The 24,139-nt window shown below is 40.5% G+C and overlaps 1 protein-coding gene across 1 annotated transcript in view; it reads left to right on the top strand.

The window, feature by feature from the left end:
• Positions 1–24,139, top strand: part of dnah9 (dynein, axonemal, heavy chain 9) — a 164,427-nt gene that overhangs the window by 120,926 nt on the left and 19,362 nt on the right. Inside the window, exons 65-71 of the mRNA XM_032575044.1 lie at positions 3,026–3,166; positions 5,647–5,817; positions 5,988–6,110; positions 9,004–9,197; positions 11,319–11,467; positions 14,904–15,031; positions 21,358–21,585. Of these exons, the coding sequence (XP_032430935.1) occupies positions 3,026–3,166; positions 5,647–5,817; positions 5,988–6,110; positions 9,004–9,197; positions 11,319–11,467; positions 14,904–15,031; positions 21,358–21,585 (1,134 nt within the window). The remainder of the gene's footprint in view (positions 1–3,025; positions 3,167–5,646; positions 5,818–5,987; positions 6,111–9,003; positions 9,198–11,318; positions 11,468–14,903; positions 15,032–21,357; positions 21,586–24,139) is intronic.

Raw genomic sequence — 24,139 nt, 5'->3', positions numbered from 1 at the left:
TGAGAGACTAATAAAAATCTCCCCAACCAATAATCAAATTGTTTGCTAAATAATGACAACACCATAAAACGATCTTAAAAACCCACAAACAACTAAAGAAGAACCTGTGGACACAGTATGAAAGCACACACAGGAGCCAAGTATTAAATAATCAGACCAGTGTTCAGGGACCAGTAAGTGGAAGAGCTGACCTTTACAGCCAAATTACTCTGCCTTTGAAGAAGACAGCAGTCATAAAGTTTATAATCTTTCAGTCAAATTAGCTGCCAAATGATACCATGAACATGATCAGTTTTGATGGGGATGATCTAAAATCTCTTTTCCAGACCGTCTTCACTCTAAAACAGTCCCGTTTGTTTTACAACTCACCATTATCGCTGCTCTTTTATCCAGAACTGTTTTCCCTAATGTCTTCAAGCATAATTGGGGGAAAAAAAATATTGCTTTTTGCTGTTTTGCTCCTTACAAAGTAACACTGTGACTCTAACAAGCTAATAAAAGGAAGCGGCGACTGTTTTCCGCCATTTCTAAACCCATTATGGTGTATGCTTTGCAAGACAGAAGAGCCCATCATACTGCTGAGATTTTATGTTGTTCATCCTTCTCCTCATCTCTGAGCCAGACTAACAGCAAGATTGCATTTCGCACCATCTGTGATATTCTAGCCTCATAGCCTAAGTAGTACTTTAAAAATAATAACAATACATCCCTTCAATTTCCACACTATGACTTTATAAACAGCCAAATTAATGTAAAGGATCTAAATTATTGTCCATACTCCCCAAAAAACACAGTTCTTTCTATCTAGTCCATCCCAGTGCTACATAAAAAAAATAAAAAAAAAACATCGTACCAATTCAAAGTTCTAACCAATCACACAAAAACTTTAGGACACCACACATGAAGAATGTTATGCTCAGAATATGTCAAGAACTAGCAGCAAGGATTCCTACAGGAGGTTCCAGAGTAGAATGATGTCACTATACTGTTGCATCCTTAGGAAAAGGAACCAGTTTCTTTCTTCTTGCAAGGAAGGTATAGGCCTTAGGGTGACTAATAGTAGTAGGGAGGAAACACTGCTCATTCCTGAACTTTCTGTGACGTCTTATTAAAGGTATAAATAAAATAATGAGAGCAGGGTAATTTAATTTAGTGAAATGACAAGGACTTGGTCTTAAGGAAAGGTAAGCTGGAAGACTTTTTTTTTTTCACCCCTCCAGGGGGTCTTTTGTGGGCTCTAGTGTCCCTTATATGACAGTGGGCTGACAGGAAACAGGGAAGGAGAGGGGGGAAGACATGCGGCAAATGTTGTCGGGTCGGGGAGTCGAACCCGCGACGGCCACGTCGAGGACTCAAGGCCTCCAAATACGTGTCACGCTAACCGCTACGCCACCACGGCATGCCCAGCTAGAAGACTTTTTTTGTTGTGATCTGGAACATAGAAAATTAAATAAGCTTGAAATTACAAGACACTTGTGGTTTCCTTGCGGTATAATGGAAAAAAAACGAAACACTGACAGGAACAAATGTGGCATCACTGAAATACAAAAGTTTACTCTGCTTCTGCCAGAGCTAGAGAAACTGATGAGTCACAGATGGTTTTAATCAACCCACAAGCTCAGATAATGTAAAACTCACATGGGAACTTGGGGGAAAAAAAGGAAAAAGAGCACCAAACTTAACAGTTTCTTTGGAAATGTTGGATTTTTTAATATGCTAACTTGGCATTCTATCCCACTGACGAGAGCATTTTTAGTTTAAGTTGTTTTAATTCTCTAAAGTTGGCAATAACTAAACTAGTTTAACTTCCGACACATTTCTTTGTTTTCCACCAAGCTCACAGGGATATGTCTTCTTCCTACCGAAAACTATTTATAAAAATAACTTTCCAGAACTTCACCTCAAGAAATGCAAACAAACCCTTTGATGGTCTATCTGTTTATGCATCAAGGTTACTGCAGTTTATTATTTTTCTTCCTGAATATTTTCCACTAATAAACGTTTGTTTTGCGCTTGATTTGTGCAGGGCAAATCTAAGATTACACTTTTAAATTATTAAATGATTCATCTTGGTCTCTTTTATTTCCACATCACAAAAGCCTGGCATTTGAAAAAGGGTTTGTAGTTTTTTAAGAGCAACTTTATATCATTACCTCTTAGTAAAAGATTAAAGGCTCACAGTAAAAGTTAACAGACTCACATTTCACTGTAAGATTCTTCTCAGTTTTTCCTCCTAATTGGCCAACAGTAACTTGAAGCTAGTGTCAGCACAAACAACTTATCAGAACTGCAAGCTTGAAATTTTCTAGTGTGGACTTGCTCTGCGTAACACACAATGCAAAACCCCCTCACTCCTAGGTCAGTAGGTCACTTTGTCATCTAGTGTCTAAAATATTTATGCTGCAGAAAGTTTGTGCCAGTATAGGGCTTATAGCCTGTGCCCCCCTGTCTTCATCTTGTAATAATTTAAATAAGTATTAGGCAGTTAAAAATTTACTTTTGCGAAGTTTATTACTCGGTCCCACCTAAACAAAAGTTTCAGTTCAGAAATTCTTATTTCCCCAGAGATTGTACCTCAAAGTAAATGCTGAATCATCTGTATGCAGAGCCGTTCCCACTGGGTTTTCTCTCTTTGACTTAGTGCCCAAAGGTTCTCTTTTCGTTGTCAGAATATCGGATCACGTCAGCTTTGTTTCTCATCTCTGCTAGATGTTTACTGATGTCGCCGACATTTTCTTAGAGCACACTTGGAAGAAAGAAAAAACTACTTGTGATGCTCTTAGTGTGCCTGTGAGAGAATGATCACTGCTTATGCAGATGTTCGTTTCTAAGCATAATTGCACATTGAGTGGCTGAGAAAAATCTCGACATAATACAAGTATTCCATGCGATGTGAGCCAGCCCGTTCAAATCTACTCTTCACCCGAGGTTGAATTTTTGTCGTTCTGCACAAGTCAGTGGGTGCACGTCTTCATATTTCGGCACACTGTCTCTTTGTGTTTAAACTGTGATATCTTTACTGCAGGTGAAGGAAGCCGAGGTGACAGAGGCCAAAATCAATGAGGCTCGGGAGCACTACCGGCCAGCAGCGGCGCGGGCTTCCATATTGTACTTCATAATGAATGATCTCAATAAAATCCACCCCATGTACCAGTTCTCACTCAAGGTAGCCTCTCTATTGACCCACTATGTTTCCTACCCACCTCCAGGGCTCCCAGAGAGGCCCGTCTTTACACTCCCCGCTTCTCTTCTCTCTTCCTCCTGGTTCCATTTGCTCATCATGTTTTATGCTCTTTGGCCTGTTTTTATTGTGTTTGTGGCTCCCTAATGTGGTTATGTAGAGCGTAATGTCTCTCATATTGTCAGCCAGCGAGCCTGAGAGAAGGCAGCCTGAGATATGGTTTGCAATCACTCCCGACTCTTCAGGTAGCTGCCTCCGCACAACTTATTTCCCAGCGTAATCAAATGAAAACACATTCAGTTTTTATACCTTTGACCTTACATGAAATAATGCGCATTATAAGATGATATTTTTTTTTTATGTACAGGGGTTTTAAGAAAGGCATAAATCTGATGAACTGAAATTGTACCACATTTCAGAGAGTTCAGAATAAGGCCAATCATTTCACAGTACATCAGCATGTTTGTTTTTTTTCTTGGATGAGTGAGTAAATAGTGCAATTCTTGGCAGAAATAAGGAATTGCTGCTCTTGGAGAATAATCCCCTTGTAACAAAAAGCAGATAAAACCGAAAACAATTTTATTTATTATTTGAAAAGTCTTGCTTCTTAATACGTAATATTAAAAATTAACTTTTTTTAAGCTTTATATCATGTTATGTTATTCCATCATCAAAAACAAACCTGGAGTGTTGTTTTGACTCATTCATGTGTGTTTGAGGAATCCTTGGCAGCCATTTGGATGTGCTTTACCGCCTGTTTTTGCAAAGCTCCACCCATTTCCACAAAGCTCCGCCTTGGAGCTTCAGTCCCCAACATAGCTCCTGTCCCACTTGCTAAAGACTGAATTTTGTAAAGGGTAGCAGCTTCTTAAAGAGACACGCCAATTTCAGATTCAGCTACGATGCAAAAATCAAATCTCTTTGAAGTCATGTTGGATATATGCATTTTCAAAGTACAAGGTAACATAGTTACTTGATTGTGCTATAAAATGGCACTGTATCCCAGAAACACACTTATCCCCTGTTTTAAAAAAATTATGCCATGATGCTACAAATTTTAAATCAAGTTTTTTAAAAAATGGAGTCATAAACAACTCCACTGGCTTTTCTGACTGTTTGAAATCTTTGAAACATGGGCTTCACTCATCAGTTCATATTCTGGATACATCACTCAATCATTTAATCTTTGCATAACTCCTTCTCTATGCACCGGTAGAGAAGAAGCTATCAGAGTATAGTTCTGATAGCTATGCACTGTAAACCTTCTGTGACAGATGTGATGGTGGTTCTAGTTTAGCTTTTTATTGTTTATACCCAGGTACCTTCCTGTGATGGTTCACAAAAACCTAATCATCTGAAATTTCGTGTTTGAGTTTAGCCCTCTTTTTTTCTTACTGTGCTTAGTGCTTTAGATTAGAAACAAGTAACGAAGAAACATCCAGGAAATCCTAGCTTGCATCACCTTGCCCGTTTTTAGTTCCCCCCACTGAGCAAAATCCCCTTGAGCGGCAGTGACTCTGAACTCTTCTTCCATCATGTACTTCTTGTGGCTCTCGGCGATTGACTTTCACCTGCTGCTATGCCTGAGGATGGTGCGGATGACGAGAGGCATGGGTCCAGGCTATTCAACGAATATTTCAGCTGAAATATTTTGCCATTGAAAAGCAGTGCCTGCATCTGTTCTGTCCCATTGCATGTTAAGCAAGTCAGATTAGGGTTCCACCTAAAATCGAGTTCCACAAAGTGCTGGACACTTAAGGGGGTAAAGTTTTATGGTATTTCTTACTAACCTAAATAAAATACTTTGATTTCCGACTTGACTGAGAGATAGAGATAAATCTTTATTGTCATTGTCACAAGGACAACGAAATTTAAAAGGTGCCATCAGTCAGTGCATATGCTTAACAACAAAAAATAACTGTCTCACAATTCACACACAATGTAAGAATTAACAAATAACTGGTAAAAAAAAAACTAATAAATAAGAACAGCCACATTCTCACATACATCATTCATGATGATTAATGGTTGTTTGAGCATCCTTCAAAAGTTATGTTTCATTTGTATTTATAGAATTCTCAGCTGCTTTGTTTATTTTTTCTACACAGTGACTCATGCTGCTCAAATCACACTCAACAAAATGCATGTCAAATTTAATGAAACCCTTCTGAAGGTACCTATTTTGTGCTGGAGGTCCTCTTACGGAGATGCCTCCTTGTGTTATTGTTGTGTATTGGCATGTCTCTTTAGTGGCTTTACAAGTACACTGACGCCAATTTGTAGCCCTCTTGAGGACAAAATTGTCACCATAAAACGAGTCCTTCCATGCCCATTAAAGTGTATACAAACATTTTAATTTCTCCCCTGTATACAAGACGTAAGCCAACTCTGCAGCTTTTCAAACTGTTTCAGCATCTTTCTCCTGGAAAACTGACTGTGTCCTCCCTGCTCCCGTGCGTCTCCAGGCATTCGGGGTGGTCTTCCAGAAAGCGGTTCTGAAGGCCGACCCGGATGAGACTCTCGAGCAGCGGGTGTCCAATCTAATTGACAGCATCACCTTCTCAGCGTTCCAGTACACCACTAGAGGCCTGTTTGAGTGTGACAAGCTCACGTACACGGCTCAGCTCGTCTTCCAGGTAGGAAGGGGAGCTGCTTTCATCTTCTGCACCGTTTGTTTCAAAACCTCGCATGCCGTTGAATCAGCTGCTCTCGAGACTGTGAGCCCTGTCTGAATCTAATCAAGCAGAAAGAAGTTGCGGTTTGTGTGGGAAATCCAACATTGCCCTCCTGTTTGTTGTGTCCCCAGATACTCCTGATGAATAATGAAATAAGCCCCACGGAGCTGGACTTCCTGCTGAGATATCCTGTCCAACCAGGTGTAACTTCGCCAGTGGATTTCCTATCGAACCAGTCCTGGGGAGGGATCAAGGTACGGAAAAAGGGATGAAAAAACTACCCCATTAAAACTTTTTCACAACAGGCATGAGCCAAAGTTATGTTTTGAAATGCAAAGTGGCACCGTCAAATATTTTGTTTGGTTGGTTCATGAACAAAGGGTAAAAGGAAATGCTACAACTTAAATGAGTTTGTGGGTGGACATTTAAGTATGGTGCATTTTTTATGCATTTTGTTAAAACGAGAAACTAGGAAAAAATATCTTCATGTGTAACTCATGGATGGCTCTCCCGAAATTAGTCATTACTTAAAGAACCATTTTTGAGTTTACTTGTGACCTCCTGCATGAGTTGTCTTGTGTAGTTTTTAGTAGGCCAGACACTCCTTGGAAAGTTCTCTCCTGATCTATGTTTTCTTCCATTTGCGGATAATGACTCCAACTGTGGTTCACTGAAGTCCCAAAGTGCTGATTCTAATGGTCTGGCAGTAATCAGGTCAGGATGTGACAAGTGAAATGGAACTCAGCTTTTAGGATTAATCACCGTTAATTTTCCTCTCCATGGGCTGCCACCTCATCGTGGTGGAGTTGAGAGTCCCAATGATCCTAGGAACTAGGTTGTCGGGGGGCCTTATGCCCCTGGTAGTTTCATACATATGACACACAGGCCCTTAGTGAGAGATCAGACAGACTGCAGTCTAAAGACTTCTCCTGATGAAGAACAGAAATGGAAACTGTTGTCCTTCAACTGGACGTGGGTCACGGAGCACAGTCCGAAAAGGAAATGCAGATCTCTCTTCCTATGCACTCATCAGTTATGGGAGGTGGAAACGGGGTTGGGTGCTATGTGGAATGGGCGGTGGTCAGGGAAATGGACCTTGACCACTGATCCTCATCTACAGGAGCTGGCTCTTAGGATGTTAAATGTCATGTCAAGGTCTTGTTCACAAATGAAGGAAAAATGGGGTGGGAGAAGTGTGGACTGCTTCTCATGTGAATGCTTTACCAGTCTGTCATGGTGAAGAAAGAGCTGACCGATTGTTCTGCGTTCCTCTCCCCATCTATGGTCACAAGCTTTGGGTAGTGGCCAAAAGAATGAGATTGTGGATGCAAGCAGCCACAATGAGTTTCCTCTTCAGGGTGTCTGGGTTCTTCCTCCCTTAGAGCTGTGGTGAAAAGTTTGGACATCCAGCTCAGAGTTATGCTACTACTTCTCCACATTGGGAGGAGCCAGTCGAGGTGGCTCATGCTCAGGATGCCTGGACTTAGGCACTGGTTAGGTGTTCCGGTGCCTCTGGGATACCTCACGTTTCGATCACGTCCCTCCGGGAGGCGACCCAGAGGAAGACTCAAGACACAGTGGAGGTCCTAGGAAAGCCTTGGGATTCTCCTGACGGAGCTGGACCAAATGGATAGGGAGAGTGAAGTCTGGGCTTATTTGCTTAGGCTGCTGACCCTGAAACCCGACCCCAGATTAATTGAAAGATTGTGAACAAGTGTAAGGAATTTCAGATTTTGCAAAGGAAGGAATTTAATTTTTCCAAATAGGTTGGCTTAGATGGCTTTTTTCCCTCTGTGTTTAATCATTATTTGAAAACTAAAGTAAAATATAGAATACTGTATAGATCCAAACACTTTTTCCCCGCACAGTATCTGAAATTACCCTCAACATCTTTTGACTTACAGTTTGTGGAATTGCTTCATATGATGTAATCTGTATGCTCTTCCAGCAACAACTCTCTCAGAACAGAAGCTCATAAAGATGCCTGCAGATTTACAACATATACCCCAGTTTCACCTGGATCTCTCTCCTGATAGCATGTGGTGCTGCGTGGAGTCACTCTACATGTGACGCCGAAGCATCATAACACTGAACAAAGCAGTTACTCCTGAAGAAAAAGCCGTCTTCCTCCGCACTGTTTCCTTCTCTTGTCAAATCAGTTTAGCAGCAAACCGAAGCCTAACAGCAGTAAGTCTGTCTGTTCGCTTCTTCTGTTCATAAATGTTTCAGCCTGTTCTGCCTACAATATTAACTTAACCTAAACCCCTCCGGCTTCTGAGAGAGCCCATCCTCGCTGCACTCGGCGCACTGCAGATGTTTAAGGTCCCGGCTAATCAAATTCTGTCACTTGATTTTCTTATCGCAGCGGGAAACATAATCAGTAGGAAAGCTTTAAAGGACGATAAGATCCTCTTGATTGCTCGGCTCTCTTGACGATGTTACCAGAGGAGGAATCCCTCGGGACTGAGTGCGTTCTTTCTGAACAGGACTAAGAGGTTGCCACCCACCTGGGATAATTAAACAAGTGAAGTCAGAGTGAAGAACTGTTTGCTGAGAGCCACCTTGTCTCATCTCCCTTCACCTCACCAACTCTAACGGCGTGGAGTTCTTTTATTTCTTGACACCTTGTCTTTGCATGTTGGGGGTGGGTGGGGATGATTGCAGTAGCCTCCTGGTAGTTTATGCAGTGTGAAACATGGCATACACTCTTGCTGTGTGTGTGTTTGTGGGCGTGGGTGTGTGTGTGTGTGTGCTTGTCATAAAGTGACTACCTGCTCAAGGCAGCACTGTGACACTGCTGTTTTCCACAGATGAGATAAGATGTCTGTCAGCTAGGGGCTCACAATGGAACCCCACTGTTTGTGCTGTGGATGCATATTTAGACTTCCTTTACCCCCATGCTGTTACAAAAGCGACTGTGTTTACTCAGCATTTTCTTTTGAATAAATGTTATTTAAATAAGCACGAGAGAAAGATAAGCAATCTTTTTTTTTTCTCCCCCTCTCTTTCAATTTTTGCAAACAAAGTTAGTGCTTTTGCTGAGAAATCTTTCCGAAGTGGTCAAAAACTTTGATGTTGATGAACAGAACTTTGCAATTTAAATCCTGTTTCCTCTCTCTCTCTCTTTCTCTCTCTCAAATATGACAGTCCCTGTCCTCCATGGATGAGTTCAAGCACCTAGACAGAGACATCCAGGGTTCACCCAAACGCTGGAAGAAGTTTGTCGAGTCTGAGTGTCCAGAGAAAGAGAAATTCCCGCAGGACTGGAAGAGCAAAACGTCTCTGCAGAGGCTTTGCATGATGAGGACCCTGAGACCCGACCGCATGACGTACGCTGTCAGGTGAGCAGTGGAGTCACTGTTTGACCTTTGTTCTGTGATCTTTGAAGGATCTCTCTGACCTGTTGTTGAAAGGGAAAAGGTTAAAGACAAAACCTTTGGTTTTTGTGAGGAGTTATCAGGGTGCATGTTTTCATTTCTTCTAGTTCGTAGTAATTGGAGCTTCAAGCTACTTGCTTCTGTAAACTGTTAGATTTCCCACATGCATATGCTTTTCTTGAACAAGAAACCCTTTTCTTAAAATTATAACTAGTCATTGATCTATTTATACAATTAAAAGGCTCAGTCATCATCTCATCAAAGGAAAAGTCTTATTTGAGGACTTTTAATAATTCATTTGTGCCCTACACATAGTTAAATAATCACAGAACATGGACTGATTTATACAAAAAGGTAGAGAAGACAAGTTCTTTAATTTGACAAGGCCTTTACTAACAGGGGTAATTAATGTATTTTTGACGTTTTTGAAAGCATATATACTTGGAACAATGTAAAAGTTCAAGTAACTCAATGACGATCTCAGATGAATTGGAAAACCAATTATTTTTTAGAAGTAGGGAAAATATTTGGAATGAGTTAATGTTTTACTTTTAATGCTTCTGGTGCTTTGTACACCAAAATAATGATAAAAAGTTCTTCAAATTCAACTTAAACATTTTGTTTCAACAAGGAACTAATCTCGAACAACAAAGACGAATTGTGGCAATATTAAACCCAGATAATATTATCTGTCCGGAATTGCGTAAAAAAACTCAACCATACAACCCGTTTGATACTTTGTGTGCTAAAATGTACAAATTTAAACAAACTTTTGTCGATTTTCTACCACAAAGAGTGGTGAAACATAACGTGATAGCATGGCATGATCCTACCTTCAGTCAATGGTTCAGGCTGGTTTCATGAACCGTACTGTGAACCACTGTCCACCTCAGTGACCAGATCTAAGTAGATTAGACATTTGGGTTTTGGTGGAACAGGAGATTTGAATCAAATCTGCAGAAACTATGTGGTACAGCTTTGTCAGTGGAAACTAACCATGAGAAATGTTTTCGACACCCTTTCTAATGCTTCCTTTAAGAATTAAGGCAGTTGTTAAGTCAATGGTTTGTCCAAACCGACATTAGAGAGTTCACCATATCAAGTGGTCAGTGAGTGTATTTGAGCATTTAAATATAATTTTGTATGGATAAAAGTAAACCTTAAATTAATTCCAACTTAACACACTAGTGGTTTGTTTACTGAACAACCATTCTGTTCATTTTTATACATCTATTTTTTTGTTTTGTTTGTCCGAAGCCTGTGAATTTCAGAAGCACTTCATGTTAAATGTCAAGAACCTTTTTTAAGCCTGCACTTCATTTTCCTCCCTTTCCAACTGCACAGTTTCTTCTTTTATGCAGAACCTTTCACAACAGGTCAAGAGATGTCAAGTCTCAAGCCAGAGCAAAAAAATATGTAACTGTGTTGTATTTGGTATTTTTTGCTTGCAATTTCTGCTATTTTGGTCTTCAGAGTATTGTGAAGTATTCAGGAATTACATGAATATGTTTAATAGTTAACATACATCCAGCCGATGTATTGTCACTGTTTTAAATAAATTCTTTAAAAGGTCAAACATGAGTAGTCACTCTTTACACAGAGTCTGTAACTCCATGACAGAGCCGTCCTTGGTTCAAATCCCAAACTTGGAACCTTTGCAGAATATCTTTCTCCTTCTTTCTCTCTCTCTCTGTGTTTTCTATTTACTGTTGATAAAGTTCACAAAATTTTAAATGCTCTTTAATAATTCAGATAGCATATATAATGTTTACCTGTTAGGTAGGACGTGTATCATGCTCTTATCATTCATTTACAAATGAAACAAAGACGAGCTTCACCAGAACACTCATTTCCAAATATCAAATCTAAAAACTGCACAAAGGTGCAAGCTCCTAATCTATTTAAAGCATTCCCATTCTTATCAGCAAACTGTGTTTGAGACAGAAAGCGTTTCTCGTGATTTGCTGATTTTAAACAGCTGTCTCTGCACTATAAGAGGAATCAGATTCTTCAAGGTCTGCACTTTGTCGGTCAAAGATGAAACAAAACAAGCAGAAGAGAACTAAGCCTTGTCCCCTCCTGCAGAGACTTTGTAGAGGAGAAACTGGGAGGCGAGTATGTGATGGGCAGATCACTGGACTTCGCCGTCTCCTTTGAAGAGTCCAGTCCAGCTACTCCCATGTTCTTCATCCTGTCTCCTGGAGTGGATCCTTTGAAGGACGTAGAGAAACATGGTAATGCCACTGCTTGATGTAAGCCTTAAAATTTCACTCTAAAGTTCAGCACAAACTAACATGTGACCAATTTATCGTATTTTGTAAAGGAACTGGAGTTGAGGCATATGGAGCCTTATAAAAGTGTTTATATCCCTTGAAGTGTTTCAAAATTTGTCACACTAAAACTTTGCTTGATGTAATTAATATCACAAAACAATTATTTGAAGATACCCATTGAAAACGAAAAATTTTCACATTTAGACCCTCCCCTCTCTTGCAGAAGGCTCACCTGACCAATCAAAATCAAGGCAATGAGATTCTGAGGGAGGCTTAAAACTCTAACATGTCAAGCTTGTCCAGAGATGAGCCTTTTTAGTTGAAATAAACAAGAAAAGCCAAAGCCTTCAGAGTTGAACCAGTGCAAGAATCTTAGTAAGTAAAGGAATTAGCTGCTATCATGGCTAATAATCCAATATGTGGACCCCAAGCTGCACCCAAGTGCAACATTTCCGGAAACAGAAATTGAAGAACTGCTGCCGAATACAGTTCCACAGAGTAGATCTTTGCTTTCACTGTAAAAAAATCTTTTCACGAACCTGATCCCTGTTTACGCTGTAAGACCATCTGTTTTCGAATAAATCCCACATCTGAATCCAAGGTGTATATTTCCACAAAGGATATTGATACTTCTACTAAATGTTTATTGTTCTATTTTGCTATACAGAAAAGACACTTTTTAAAAAAACATTTTTTACATTTCTTTTTCCTAACTGGGTGCTAAAATGACTACTGCATAATGGTTTAGTATGTGAATGCTGTAACAAGGTGACTTTTTCACCTTTGTTACAAAGAACCCTAAGCCTTTAAAAAACTGCCATTCTGTCAAATAACGAGTATCCAGCATTTTTCTAAGTATTGGTAAAAAGGGGATCTGCTATGCAAAATTCATATCTTGCACAATTTTGTACTTCCATTTGTGCAATCATTACTTCTAAAAACAGACAAAAAACACAATCCATGATTTTTTTTTTTTGGTAATAAGTTTATGTTTTTTAGTGTCTGGAAAGTGAGCCGTTTCAAAAACCTCTTGATTAAGTCACGCAGTGTGACTTAATCAGCAACCCCAGCAGCACCCTGCCTGTCAACCAGCAACCCAAGCTGAGCTCCAGAATGTTTGGTACAATGGCTGCTGGAAACTGCAAGTGTATGGGTAATGAAGCTAAGTGCACGGAATTCAATCTATTGGGGGTTGCAGAAAACATGTCCTTCAGGAAGGCTCAATCTCTAGATTCCAGCTGGTATTTTCCTAAAGAATATTTAGGAACAATTCCTAATTTTTCCACAACTTGATAACTGTATACTACTTTCTATGAATTCCAATGAAACACATTGAAATTTTTGATTGAGAGAAAATGTGGCAAAGGTCAACTGGAATGAATACTGTTCTAGGGAAATCTAGTCTAACTTGTAGTTTTCTCTGATTACAACAGAGTCATTCTGTCTGATACATCAAAGGTGTATCAGACAGAACAACAGTTTGTGCTGTGATGCCAGCCGTCGCTACCAAAGCACAGCAGTATCTGGGTAGATTAAGCGGATTATGCTAAAGGTCATAAATATATGAGGCGACACCACTGGTGTATTAGGGGCAGCGGAAAGTAAATGTCACCGGTTTGAGTTATTTTACATCCCTGTTTGAATACTGTGTATGCCAACCCTCACGACGCCCTGGTTTTGCTTCTTTGACCAAAAAAAATATTCTAAAAATGGGAGCTTTTCCACTGACCTGGAAAAGGGGACTCTCACAGCCTGATATCTTTTTAATCTGCTGCCAAACTATTCCGTCTGTGGGTATTTAGAATTGGCTCCATGAAATATTCAGGCAGCAGAGATTGTTTCAGCTAACAGTAGCAAAGTAATATCCACAGTGTGTCGGCGCAACCTGGTCCCCCGTGCAAATTCACGAGTCAGTACTTTGGCATTAATGCTCTTCATCATCATGTGTCATATTGCTTGTGTGTAACGCTCTGTTTCTATAGCTTAAATAGCGTACTCTTTTGATTGATTTAATAATGGCGGTTAGATGCCGTTATTACCCGGAGAGAACTGTTATTGGTGAGCTTTTTATTGGCGTCTCTCTCCTTCTTTCTCTCTCTGAGAGAAGCAGGATACCGTGTGAAATGCACCAGTCTCTCCTAATGTGATAAGTGAGAGCAACGCTTCTGAAACTCCCCAGAAGAAGCATCGTTATTGATTATCAACAGTTTTATTTTTTAGCAGTAAAATCAAAGCCAAAAGTAACCAGTCTCTGCTGCAGAAAATGCTGATGAGTTCCTGCTCCCTGAACAAAAAAAGGGGGGATTATTTTATCATGTGAAAATTGGGTTTCATCATCTGTATTAGGATCTAATTAGATTTTTATTAGATAGGTGAGGTGATTTTGAAAGCTCTGCAGGGGACTAATGGCAGTGTGGAAAAAGACTGAAACTTCACTTAGTTTTAAATTTGAGAACAAGATTACCCAAAAATAAATGTCGAATGCACTCAAAAGTTTTAAAAGGGGCAGCTTTACTGACATATGGATTACAAAGTAACTGGATGTTAACACTTAAAGTGATATTTATTTCAAGGGGGTTTCTGTGAAGAGATTAGCAGTTATTATCTTACATGCAGTATTCATTTTCTCTAAATACATTTTGGTTTGTATTTGTTTTGTTTTTCCACAGGCTAAAGTTAATGGCTTTTCAGATTGGCATAGAAGTCAAATTTGACCATATTAATATGATATCATATCATATCATAAACTTTAATCCACAGTTAGATTTGCGGTAGACAGTCATTTATAGTTAATGTTTTAATACAACAAAAAATACACATATATTTCATTTCATGAAAGAGTTTGCCCACTTTTTACAAGTTTTTTTCCAGTACCTTCAAATTTGTGGGTGTCAATAAACGCAGAGGCCTTTTACATTTTTCACATTTTAGTCTGAAGTTTTACTGGACTTTGATTGGGGCGATACATTTTACATTTTGTTGTCATGATTTTTCACCAGTGTTCAAGTTTTTAACAGATGGGCCTCACATTTGACTCTTTGGACTCGTGAACTGCACGGTTTCCAGATCCCACAGCTTTAAACCAGGCCCCAGTCAGCAGGCCTTCCCCACTGCGTCTGACAGCTGAATTCTGTCAGACAGAGAGAAGCGTGGGCAGGGAAATTCAGAATGAACAATAAACCGCCCCCAAAAAATCAACCGCCACAGATGGTAACAAAATAACTTACCAGAAGTAGTAAGGATGTTATTCTGTAGGTGTTCTGTATTGTTTGCATAATGCCAGCTCTGTAATGCACCTTCTAGCCATAATTCTTAGTGAGGCTTAGTTGATGTTATTCAGTTCTGTTTATCTTGTTGTTGTGTGTAAATCATACTAAATGTGTCTATTATCCTCTAGGGAAGAAGATGGGCTACACATTTGACAACAACAACTTCCACAATGTGTCTTTGGGTCAAGGCCAAGAGGTTATAGCTGAACAAGCCCTGGATCTGGCCGCTAGGGAAGGCCATTGGGTCATCTTGCAGGTAAAGCAAACACTCATGTATTTCACCGAGCCTCCAGGCAGGGAATTTAAGTACTGAATAATTCATCATGAAGCTAGGCATATAGATTTGGTTTGTTGGTTCCTGATCAGATAGATTTAAATGTCCAAATTAGATTTTTCAAATATTTCAAGAAACATTCAGCCAAGCATCAATTAATCAGTTAATGAAATTAAGCTCAATAATTTTCATTCTGATGATGAATATTCTTTGAAGGGAAATTTTGTTTAGAGACATCATAAACACATTTTTTCATGGTTTTGTGTGTGTGTGGTTTTTATTTCCGCTTTATTTATTGTTTTTGGTTGTTTTCTTATTTTTGAATATTTAAAACATTTTCCGTTTCCAATGTTAAGAGTTCCTTACAAAATGAACATTTATTGCTCTTTGAGAGGTTGAATTTGCATTTTTATCTCGTTATTATATATATTTTTTATTAATATATCATTTATCGCAACAATTACTGGGACAATTTATTATCCAGCAAAAGTCATTATCATCACAGGGAAGGAAGAAAAAAAAACTTAAGTAAAAACTTTAGCCTTTTTTTCCAAATGTCTCTATGACACAATCAGATGAAATATTCTTGATGTGGAAGATGCCGAACATAAACACAGAGTTTGTCATGCTGACGACATATAGAGCCACTCGCACTGAAACACAAAATACACAGATTGATAGGCAGTTTGGGGTTGAGTGCCTTGCCCAGGGGCCGAGCATGCATGTAGCGACAGTGAAGAATAAAAACTCCCCTGTAACAAGAAGAAACCTCCAGCAGAACCAGAACCTGGCTCAGTACAAGCGGCCGCATGCCTCAACCGACCAGAGGTCTGGAAAGACAGAACAGAATGCACAAAAAGAAACAGACAAGCTGATGTAGGAATATTTGTGATGGTCATGAAAGTGAAAGGTTAACAGGCATATCTTCTATGTAGAGAAAAACAATTTTTGTAGTATGCACATCTGGATGTCTGCTTTCCTCCATGGTTTGTCTGCATGGAAAAATTTTCTTTCCTGCATTTTTTCCCTAACTGAATGGGTTGTTGTATTATATACTACAATATCTGAAGCTGCTGTGTCTGTTCTTCTCTTATCCGGAGGGCAAGGCGGGCTTTTGCATTTTAAGTGAAAACCTTGGAGGAATTCCAGTGGGACGTATCGACAGATATGAACCGCAGACCAGGCACGGTGGGACACACACAGAAACACACAGGCGAGAAAAAAAGGGAAACAGTGTTGGGATGGCATCGCTGTCTTCTCGGAGACCCAGGATAGCAGACAAAACTTGCGTAATTACCTTAGCATAAGAATGCAGATCGATTAGGATTAAGAAAGTCTCGTCCCCCTAGCAACAAACCTCCTACTCACTTTTTCATCGACTGTCTGTGGCTCTGCTTGCCAAGAGCCACCCCCATGACACTGAGCAAAAAGATGAATAAAGAAAAAGGACCAGGAGGAGAGGTTCACGCTGAATTTGACCAACAATATATTCTCCGTCTTTCCCACCGATTCCGCCATGTTGCTTTCCCCGTTTTGTAATATTTTATGCATCGACTTGCATCCTCTGCCTTTCCCACACTCTTCTGCTCTCATCATCCACATTTTCCTCTGCTGCTGCATCAGTGGAAAGCCAGGTCAATGGCAGGTTCCCCCTTACTCGACAGGTAATTATTTGTCTGAACAGCAGCTTCTGCTCAGATGGGGCTCAGAGAGGGAAATGCAGAAACTTTGAAGCAGCCCATCAGAAAGGTGGTGGGGGCAGATTGAGAGGCAATCAATCGGGCAGATTGGACCTGAGTATCCCACATTGGCCACGCAGTCGGGATAGAGTGGCCTCGACTCGGCATCCTTTTTGCACATTCACTGTTAAAGCCTGGCCATTTGAGGTAAAATGCCTCACGCCAGTGTCCTGTCATCATTTCTTTTTCCTAGAGCCAGGTAGGTTCGATTGTATTTGGAAACAAAAATGTTTTGGAAATTCAAAATTACTCACTTATTTGAGGCTTTGATATAAAGTGGACCAATCTGTCTCTGCAACTGCCAGTCACCACAGGTGGCACTGCTGATTACCACGGAAACTCTCACATGTTTCCTCCTTAGGATCCTCCCACCAACGTCAGTCACAGTGACAAAAATAACCTCGAATATACATATATATATATATATATATATATGCATATAATCTTAAGACCACTACTGTTCATGCACTTTCAAAAGCTTTATTTTATTGCATGCTGAGCGACAATGTAGAAGGCAACATAGTGCATGTCCACTTGCTTTGCCAGGAACCACGGCAAAAATAGTTCTGTAATGCTCTGGAAATACTTTATGTAAATAAACTCAGTAATGAACTTAATTTAACATGTCAGAGACAAACAGGTAGCCTGTGTTGCATTGATTTTGTCATCTATAAAATCAAGGAGGGGGTGGATCTCCAGTAGTAATTTGAGACGTGGTACACACTGAACAGATTGCACTCCATCACAGAGTAGTACGCAGACACACAACTATGAATACACTCGTACCCAAGAACATTTGTTGGGAGACTTTTATTTTTTTAGAAAATAACTAAGAATTGGTTTTAGAGTTTTTACTTCCTGTGGGAGTAGAAATGTTTAAGAGGTTGGTTAAAGAAGAACATTAATCCAAGCAACAAGAGGCAGGTCAAGGTTTGTTTGCTTTATTAGACATTCAAACACACACACCTGCACTGCAAAAACACAAAATCTTACCAAGCATTTTTGGTCTAGTTGCTAGTTCAAATATCTCAGCATCTTCAGTACTTGTTCCTTTGGCAGATTATTTAACTTAAAACAAGATATTTTCTCATGTTGTAAGTTAATTTAACTGCAGAGAGCAAGTACTTTTTTTTTTATCAGTATAAAGGGACTTAAAACAAGCCTCTAAAGCAGGCATGTCCAAAGTCCGGCCCGAGGGCCAATCACGGCCCGCGGTCAGATTTCATACGGCCCGCAGCTTCGGTCTTATAATGTATTATTTATGGCCCGCCTGCACTGTCAAACAGAATAAATAAATCATAAAACTTGAAACTGTAATTCCTCCTTTCACCAAATGGTGGCAGCACCACTTTAATACTATCAGTCTGCCTTCGTGCAGCGAACCCCTCTCCGCTCATTTCTGCCACTGCAAAGAAAACAAGTTGACAGTGAGAGCCGCCGCTTTCAAGAGAGCGGCGGCTCTCTTGACAATTGATTTTCAATAGCCTTGATTTTCACTGAAAATCAAGGCTTGTCTAACGTAAAGAGACACTACCTAACATGCTACGTACAACAAGCTAACAGGAAGTGACCGTGCTGAAAAACTGACGCAGCTCCAAGCTGCACTGGCATCACAACAGCAATTCTTCACGCGGGTCTGTGAGTCAAAAGAAAATACCACCAAAGCAAGCTACGAAGTGGCCATGTTAATAGCTAAACATGGCAAACCTTCTACTGAAGGTACATTTATCAAAGACTGTTCTCCACCTGGCAAATGTTCTCCACCATTTTCATAACACAGTCTTTGATAAATGTACCTTCAGTAGAAGGTTTGCCATGTTTAGCTATTAACATGGCCACTTCGTAGCTTGCTTTGGTGGTATTTTCTTTTGACTCACAGACCCGCGTGAAGAATTGCTGTTCTGATGCCAGTGCAGCTTGGAGCTGCGTCAGTTTTTCAGCACGGTCACTTCCTGTTAGCTTGTTGTACGTAGCATGTTAGGTAGTGTCTCTTTACGTTAGACAAGCCTTGATTTTCAGTGAAAATCAAGGCTATTGAAAATCAATTGTCAAGAGAGCCGCCGCTCTCTTGAAAGCGGCGGCTCTCACTGTCAACTTGTTTTCTTTGCAGTGGCAGAAATGAGCGGAGAGGGGTTCGCTGCACGAAGGCAGACTGATAGTATTAAAGTGGTGCTGCCACCATTTGGTGAAAGGAGGAATTACAGTTTCAAGTTTTATGATTTATTTATTCTGTTTGACAGTGCAGGCGGGCCATAAATAATACATTATAAGACCGAAGCTGCGGGCCGTATGAAATCTGACCGCGGGCCGTGATTGGCCCTCGGGCCGGACTTTGGACATGCCTGCTCTAAAGCTTTCTGAAAAGTAACTTTTAAGTTTGATTTATTTCAATTGTAATAAGATATTTGCACTAGAAACGAGACCAAAATTACTTTGTAAACTTTTGTTTTTGCAGTGTAAGCTTCTTATTTGCATAGACCTAAATTTATATCATTTCCATACACATTGAAATATTTGAAAAGACCTTCTTTCACATATAAGGATTTTCCTTTTGTTTTTGTACGTCCTACATTTATAGCCTAAACATGCAGTCTGATAATTGCACAACATTAAGCATTTTTTACATTAAAATCCATGCCAAGACACCTACTGCAGCTGTATTCTCCACATTTGTGAATTTATTCTCAGGCTGCTGAGCTGTGAGTGCCTTCATTATGTCGGTGGAGCAGGTTTTATTATTTCCCCCCCCCCCCCCCCCACCCCCCCCCAGCCCTGTTTTTTGCTTTCCTACGTCAGTGCGGAGTCTGAGAGACTCTGAGCTGCGGGGCCGCCTCCTCAGTGCAGGAGCCCAGCTGTGCAGCTGTCCTCGTCCGCGTCGCTCCCCGACCAATGCATTTCTTCCTCTGCGAAGGAGAAATACTGTGTGCGGTCGCCTGCGTGTGTTTCTGCTTGCTCGATGGTTATGCTTATGGTGCAGTTGAACGTGCCATTGTGCCTTCCCTCGGGGCGCGTGTGACAGCAATGCGTCAAAGACCTTGCCAGTGGTGTTTCCTAATGGCTTTTAGATTCAACTTTCATATTATTATGTAAATAGAGGACTCCTTGACGTGGTATCATTGCAGCCATCGGAGAAGCTGGGAGGCCCTTATCGGGAAGATGTTGAGGGAAGGAGGAAAAAAAACCTGAAAAACACGGCACCTGAAAGTTAATTAAAAAGCCATAAAAAAAGGAGCTCTCTGCTGTCGTGTTTGTTTGTCTGTTGGCCTGCTGGTTCTTTCTCCATTCCTCTCGTCTTCTCTCCCTGCAGCCACACGATGAATGCTTTCATTACAGTGACAAGTTCTCGGGCAGTCTCTCACTTCTACTGTTGGCTCACTTTATAGCCAAACTATTTACATGCCAAGAGGAAGAGTTGTGCTGTGGCTTGATGAAAAAGCGTTTGAATTTAGACTTTTAATTTGTATACCGTTCATTACTCTCTAAGGCACCGGCAGGCGGAGAACTAACTTACGTCCTTCTCTGTTCCCAACTCCTCCCGAACTTCTTCGTCGGTGGATTAACTTTACTTTTTCTCTTCTGAGTCCCGCAAAACTGATGTCCCAACCCTCCCCTGTTGTTCCCTGTCATTCGTTAAAGAGTTCTTACTCCAGTCATCATAAGAAAGATTAAATACTGAGAGCAAAGGGAAATGAGAAAGTAAAGCGGCTTATGAATCAATGACTGCAGTTATTAGTGCTGTAATTAGATTTAGGGAGTGGGCAGTGCTGCGTGGTGAGATGTGTGGGGGGCTGGGCACACTCCTTATCAGTCATCAGATATCCTGTTCTCGTCAGGACAGTTGAGATGGAAAATTGAAGTCGTCCGCAGCTCGTGTTACACAGAGATGAATACGTATAAAAGTCTTAAAAATCCTCTACCGGAAAACGGTCACTTCATTCTGTCAACCTAAAAAAAAAGCGTTTCAGGCGCTATGTACCATTTAATTTAGTGCCACATCAAAGTCACAGTAAAGAACGGGAGACGTGCAGCGTTTTAATTGCTCCTTTTTTCTAGTTGTCATCACAGGACGGAATTATATTGGCGATTCCAGCTCCTTATTATGGCACTTTGTGTTATCCATTTAAGCCCAGACATTTACAGAAAAGTCGAAGTGCAGTCAGAGCAGATAGAAGACATAAGAGCAGGAGTCGAAATGTTGTGTTTCCACACTTCCTAACCTGAATGGCCGTTAATGTTTAATAGGCAATGTTGCAAGGAGCACTGAGCATCTTATCTTAGGAATATGCACAATAGTACAATTACTACAGCAGTAAACATTAGGGCTGTTCTACGAAGGTAGACACTTTCCCTTGAAAATGCACCCAACATTCAGCATTCACGCCACTTGACATAAGAACAAAACACTCTGTCTTTGATGTTGTGTGCAGTGCGGCTATTGAATAACGAATAAGTGAAATTATTATAGGATAGGCTAACCTTGCAATAAATTCCACAAATGGATAATAAATTGTCAAAAACTATTGAATTAAACTATTTTTCTATCTTTTTGCTTGTTTTCTCCTCTGTAAGAACATCCATCTGGTTGCTCGCTGGCTGGGCACGCTGGAGAAACTTCTGGAGCAGTATGCCGAGGGAAGCCACGAGAACCTCCGAGTGTTTGTGAGCGCTGAGCCGTCCTCCACCCGCGACAGCCACATCATCCCTCAGGGGATCCTGGAGAACTCCATCAAGATTACGAATGAACCGCCTACTGGCATGCATGCCAACCTGCACAAAGCCCTGGACAACTTCAACCAGGTAACACTTTCAGGGTTGTGGATATCAATGTGCTTAGTAAGTAGTAATAAGCTTTACTGCCACGCTTATGTTTAGATGATAGACAATAATGGATTCACGAGAAATAGAAACGGGTAGAAAATGTCAACTTTTGTAACGTTTTCAGCTGGTGCAGTTTGCTTTCATAACCTCACTGTGTCAAACGATCCAAAAACCTGTTCCCTCCCTTGTCTGTGGTGGCGCTGCACTGAAAGAAACAACACCAAAACCCTCAGAAGAAGACACTGAGCACAACTTCCTCCTTCAAACAATGTAAACAAAATTAAGTGGTGTTAGATTTTAGCGAATGTAAGTTTTCTCTTTTGTCTTTGGCAAAAGACAACAAGCTGTTTCTCCCTATAGCATTAGAGTCTTGTTTTACTTTTATTGACCCAAAATGTCATTCTTTATAGTCCACTTCCTGCTTTTGCAGCGATCTCCAGTCTGCTTGCATCCACATATGAATTTGAACCATACCAGAGTTCGCTTTACTTGAAAATACAGTCTCAATGCAAAAAGACTTCATGAACCCAGGCATCAGTGCTAACAACCTCGATAGCTCTCCACACTCCTTTAAAAATAGTGAAATCGACATTACCACCTATAGCAGTGCTTCTCAATTCCAGTCCTCAGGCCCCCCTGCCCTGCATGTTTTAGATGTGCCTCTATTCCAGAACAGCTGATTCAAATAATTGCATGACCATCAAGTACTGCAGAAGCCTGTTAAACACCTAAATATTCAATACAGGTGTGTGGCAGAAGGGAAACACCTAAAAAATGCAAGGCAGGGGGGCGTGAGGACCGGAATTGAGAAACACTGACCTATAGGAATCTACAAAATAATTGCCAGTGTTTTTAGTTAGCCAGGATGTACATTTACTTCTTGTTACCCCAATACTTTTTCATTTTTTTTCTCTTAAATAGCAAAAATGCTGGCATGCAATTACTTAAAACTGGTGGAGGCTTCTTCAATGTTTTAACTGACTAGGGATGCAATTCATGTCTGAGTTTCATATTAATACCTCCAGACAATGCTCAGAGGAACTTATTAGCGCTTTGAGACAGACTTCCCTTTGACCAGAAATATTGTAGGGCTTTTAATATTGCAAGTTTTTGTACCACTAGATTTCATTAAACCCCCAGTATGTATACATCAACCTATATACTTGTCAAAAATATGTTTACATGTATGAATATTTATTGATCTACCAATTTGGATTATTAAACTATGCAAATAATAATAAAAAGAATACTTTCAATTACTACTTCCTCCTTTTTATAATATTACACAAAAAGCCCTTTGCACAGATACATACACACACATGTCAACTCTTGTTTTGCTCCCATTTTGAGGAGAAGTTTTTACTATTTGTTTGACTATATTTAGTTACTCTCATGACTAGGGAAGATGTAGACCCAGAGCACCAGATTTCCCAGAACAATACGAGTGCCCATTGTATGGGATCAAAATATCTTAAGGCAGTTGTTTTTTATTTACTGTTGAAGAGGTTTTGTTCTTCTCTTAGTTGTGAGTCATAGCTGAGACAATACAGTGTTCAATTTTATGAAGCTGCCAAATTACAATTGTTACAACAAACAAAAAGTACAGTCGTCTCCTAGCTACTCAGTTTCCTGTGACCTACGCAGGGCATTGCTAAAGTGAAAACTTGGTATGGTGAACACTGGTGGGGGCGGAAGGATTACTTGAGGACAGACGTCTGAACAAGGCCAATTTGTGGCTATGTTATCAGGGAAAAGCTAGACGATATTATGCTCCTGGTTCATTCTGCAGGCTCCGTAGTTAGAATGGATCTGTGTGCCACAGTGGCCTCCTCAAGTGTTTCTCTACCTTATCGGTTCTTTGTCTGTATCTAAGCCTTGCCATTACCTCGGTGCTTTGCTGCCAATGCATCTTCGCCCGCACCATTACCTGACCTCTCGGCTACGTCCCGATCCATTTCCACAATCCTTAGTTTGCTGATGTGTATCTTGCCTGATAAGTGCGATGTGTTTGTGAGCCCTGCCTTATATGCAGAGGCATGGGGAGGCCTGCTGAGGTTAGGCTCGGAGAATATTCTGGTCATGTGTTGTCGGTGAGACTTAATCAATGGCCGCCTGACTCTCTGTTATGGACCACCCGCAAGGCTAAAGCCAGAGCTAAGCCAGAGAAATAACATTCTTTTTTCTTTGGTTTTTCTGCAATTCCCCAACATAATATCTTCCCAGACCACTGTCAAAGAAATTATATAACTTACATCACTAAAAGCTAAACCCTAGAGAGTGCCTATGGATTTCCAATTCCTTATTGGTCTGTTCAGCCTATCATTCTTTGTGGGCAATCAGACATCAAAGATGGTTAACTCTGGCAGTTCATTGATATGGAAATGTCCTTTCAGTTCGTGTTTGTGAATGCAGAGTATGAATGTGTGTGCGTGTTTGTACCAACAATCTTGCAGCATTTTGTTTCTCTCCAGTCCACAGGTCATGGATAGGGAGGTTATGCATCTCTTTCAGCTGGGTTGAGCAGAGGAGCGCC

The sequence above is a fragment of the Xiphophorus hellerii genome, chromosome 10 (genome assembly GCF_003331165.1).
Source record: "Xiphophorus hellerii strain 12219 chromosome 10, Xiphophorus_hellerii-4.1, whole genome shotgun sequence".
Lineage (NCBI taxonomy): Eukaryota > Metazoa > Chordata > Actinopteri > Cyprinodontiformes > Poeciliidae > Xiphophorus > Xiphophorus hellerii.
Note: the sequence above shows the minus strand (reverse complement) of the source record. Positions and strands in the feature narration are given on the sequence as shown.